Source organism: Acartia tonsa, chromosome 13, assembly GCF_053477335.1.
Source record: "Acartia tonsa isolate MP-2025a chromosome 13, ASM5347733v1, whole genome shotgun sequence".
NCBI lineage: Eukaryota > Metazoa > Arthropoda > Copepoda > Calanoida > Acartiidae > Acartia > Acartia tonsa.
Genome location: NC_137272.1, coordinates 13,412,172 through 13,415,606, shown reverse-complemented (window position 1 = coordinate 13,415,606; position 3,435 = coordinate 13,412,172). Strand labels below are relative to the sequence as shown.

General features: G+C 32.9%; 1 protein-coding gene across 1 annotated transcript; it reads left to right on the top strand.

Annotated features, from left to right (window-relative positions):
* The first annotated feature begins 1,894 nt into the window (after positions 1 to 1,894).
* Positions 1,895 to 3,121, top strand: LOC145335158 (uncharacterized). Its single transcript, XM_080180890.1, has 3 exons — positions 1,895 to 2,027; positions 2,339 to 2,773; positions 2,925 to 3,121. The coding sequence occupies exons 1-3, from the start codon at positions 1,895 to 1,897 to the stop codon at positions 3,119 to 3,121; spliced, it is 765 nt and encodes a 254-aa protein (XP_080037016.1).
* Positions 3,122 to 3,435: the final 314 nt, after the last annotated feature.

Genomic DNA, 3,435 nt, shown 5'->3' with positions numbered 1-3,435 from the left:
AATTGGATCATTTTTTTCCCTCCCTGGATACAGAACCCCTGAAGGCTAGAGACGCAGCCGCTATTAAAAAATAAAGTAGCAAAGTTTTTCATGCCATTTTTGTAAATGCAGATGGAGTTTATCCACCCCTAGCAAAATTATGGGGGCGAACATCTGGTGGGGTGTATCCACCCCCCTGACAATAAAATACAGTGAACTTCATTGTTCATCTCCAATTTATAAGCGAGGGGTACAGAAGCTAGACGAACATAAAATCTGATGATGACGTCAATCACATATGAAAAGAAGAGTTAAAAATCATTGGATTTTGTTTACGTGCACGCGCGCTTAATATTAATAAGTGTGTGCGTTTAATTCAGAAATTTTGTAAAATACACAAAAAATAATATTGACTGTAAAAAATATCGACGACGATAATGTTCGTTTCTATATCCTATAATATAAAGTAGTAATGCCTGTAGTGAAGGATCTCGCTAACCACTGAACCAATATGGTTCTTCTTCATAGTGAAGTTTTCTACAGGTCCAGGGATGGTTTAGGACTATATGGGGGGGGGGGGGGGTTATTCATATATTTACAAGAGAAGTTTCCACTAAAGATTTCCCCAATTTTTTGCTATTTCATTTTAAAACTAAATTGAAGTAGAATCCCCCCCCCCAACACATTTTCCCTGAATTGCAATTAGTGACCTCTAGGGGCGTAGCCGCTAGTTCTTATATTAAATATGTGTTAAATGTTTGTTTGTCCACTGTCCAGTATGATCTCATTAACAGCTAAAACAATAACGATATATAAAATAATTTTTTTACAGTGATTATTTTGAATGCAAATGTCTGGTAAGGAATGTTCAGTAGATATTTGTACTCTATAATGATATCATTATTATATGTGACGTATAATGTGATTATTTTATTGCCCCTTAAACTTGGTGCTTTAATTATAACTAGCAGCTACGCCCCCTAAAAGCCTCTAGGAGCAAATAGGTTGGAGGTAAAGTCAATTTAAGTATAAAAATTTAAAAAAAATGTTTTTTTTTTTTATAATGAAGGAAATTTTGTTCTATGTTTAATTTTCCTTGGGAGGGTGACCATTCCCTCGCCCAGAATAGTTATAAACCATCGCTGGACCTATAAGAAGCTTCACTGTGAGGCAGAAACATGTAAATTCAGCGGTTGGCAAGATCCTTCGCTACAGACAAAAAAGCTTACTACTTTATTTAATAGGATGTATATTTAGGAATAGTGTTATTTTATTTCCAGTAGGATCTTATAAACTAAAATTTTAAGGAGGATTATATTATATAATCCCCCACCCCCTTTTATTATAAATAATTATAATATAGTAATTTTTTCCTAAAATTAGCCCTTATTCAGATAGTCTTTAAATAAACTGCCATGCTAAAATCAAAAATTGATTAGTAAATGTGAACTTTAAAAGATTTTTTAATAATGTAAAATATCCCGCTTTATCATAATTTACCTTTAAAACCTGCATTAAACACAAAAGTTTTTACTTGACAGAATTTTTAAAAGTTTATTTTTTAAAGAATTATTTGCTTCTACCATCCTATATCATTTAATATAAAGTAGTGAGCTTTTTTGTCTTTAACAAATGATCTGGCTAACCGCTGAACTCATAAGGTTCTCCTTTACAGTAATGCTTCTGATAGGTCCTTAGAAGGTTTTAGGCTATATTTTAATAAAAAAAACTCTGGGTATTGTTTTAGACATTTTCTGCCCTTCAATATCCTTTTGAGTATAAAGTCCCTAGATGCTTGGGGCACAGCCACTAGTAGTATTATAAAAGGGCTTAGGCTCAAATGAATATTAATTTATTATAGAATGACATGTAATGAAATCTAAATCTAGATCTATTTATGAAACAGGTTATCATAATGGAAGAATCTGAACCATTAAACCATCAGTCAAATGATGAAGACTTGTATCTGATACCAGAAGAACTGGAGAATGAGGTTAAAGAGTTAGCGGATGATATTTCAGACCTGATAGATGTCACTGAGTCTCTTAGTGATAAACTGGAGACCCTTGCTGACACGATGGACAAAGGAAAATATCCAATATACATATAAAATAAGCTTGTACAAAAGCATTGATTGTCAGTTAAAATACCATTTCTTAACTCTGCTGAAAAAATTACACGGAAAGCTTTGATAATGCAATAGGCTAATAAGGCTTGAACTGTTCTTCTAGTTATATCCTAATTTGATATTAATATATCAAAGATTTTCTTTTTGAGTACATCCAAGCTTTTCAAGCATTTGAGTAGAATTGGCTTAATATTGAATGGATAATTACTAATATACACCTTTATTGGATAGGTAATATTTGTATAGTTTGGAGAGATTGCAAGATTAGCCGTGCTGTTGGTATCAGTATCAGTATTGTGGGGGGTATTATATCCATTGTTGCTGGTGTCAGCATATTTGTTCCAATAATAGCTGCCCCTTTTCCTCTGTTTGTGAGTGCAGGTGTGATCAGTGGATTGGGAGGAGCTACTACCATTGGTACCAAAATAGCCAAGAAAGTGATCAAGAGTAAAAAATTTAAAGAGGCTGAAAATCTTCTTGGAAAGCGTAGAGATATGTTAAAAAAAGTTGACAAAAAAGTTGGATTCCTAAGACAGATACTTAAAATAATATACAATAAAGGAAATTCTGTTAAGTACACATTTCTTAAGGAGTCTTACAATCCAAATGTGAGTGATATAGTTATCCGGTTATTGTCTGAGGGTGGTCAAGTGGCAAACTCAGCAGGTAATCTTAAACTTTGGTTGTCCATAAACAATGCAGCTAAAACAAAACTTTTGATATAAAAAAATGTGCATATTCTGAACAAATTATATCACCTTTTTGATAAGCGCACAAGATTTGCTGTTTATTAAGCATTATAAGAGTAATTTTTTAGGAACTTCAGTGACAAGTACAGTAGTAGATGCAAGTACAACTGCAATAAGTGGAGCAACAGCAGGTGCATCCATGATGGCAACTAAAACTGCAACAAATACTGGAAAAACAGCAGCATCAGCTTCCAATGCAACTGGCAAGTCAATCAGCCAAGCTGGCAAAGCCACAGGAACATTGACTAGAAATTTTTTATTATGAGTTAATGACTTTTTCCTAAGATAAAGCAAGACCACAATGATTAGGTGATCATTAAATATGTATGTAAAGATACAATATGTTACTAAAAAATCAAAGTTCATTTCGATTCTAAATCATCAAAGATAGGTTTAGCAAACACAGAAAGGAAGAGTAGACAAGGGGAAATGAAAACAAGAGAGACAAAATGGGAACAGATTACCAAAAAACTAAAAAAATTGGTGAAGTAACTGAGACCAGGACTTTCATTAAAATTACTTCATAAATATTATGAGAAAACTAAATTTTTCCAAATAGGTTTTAAAAAATAGATGGAG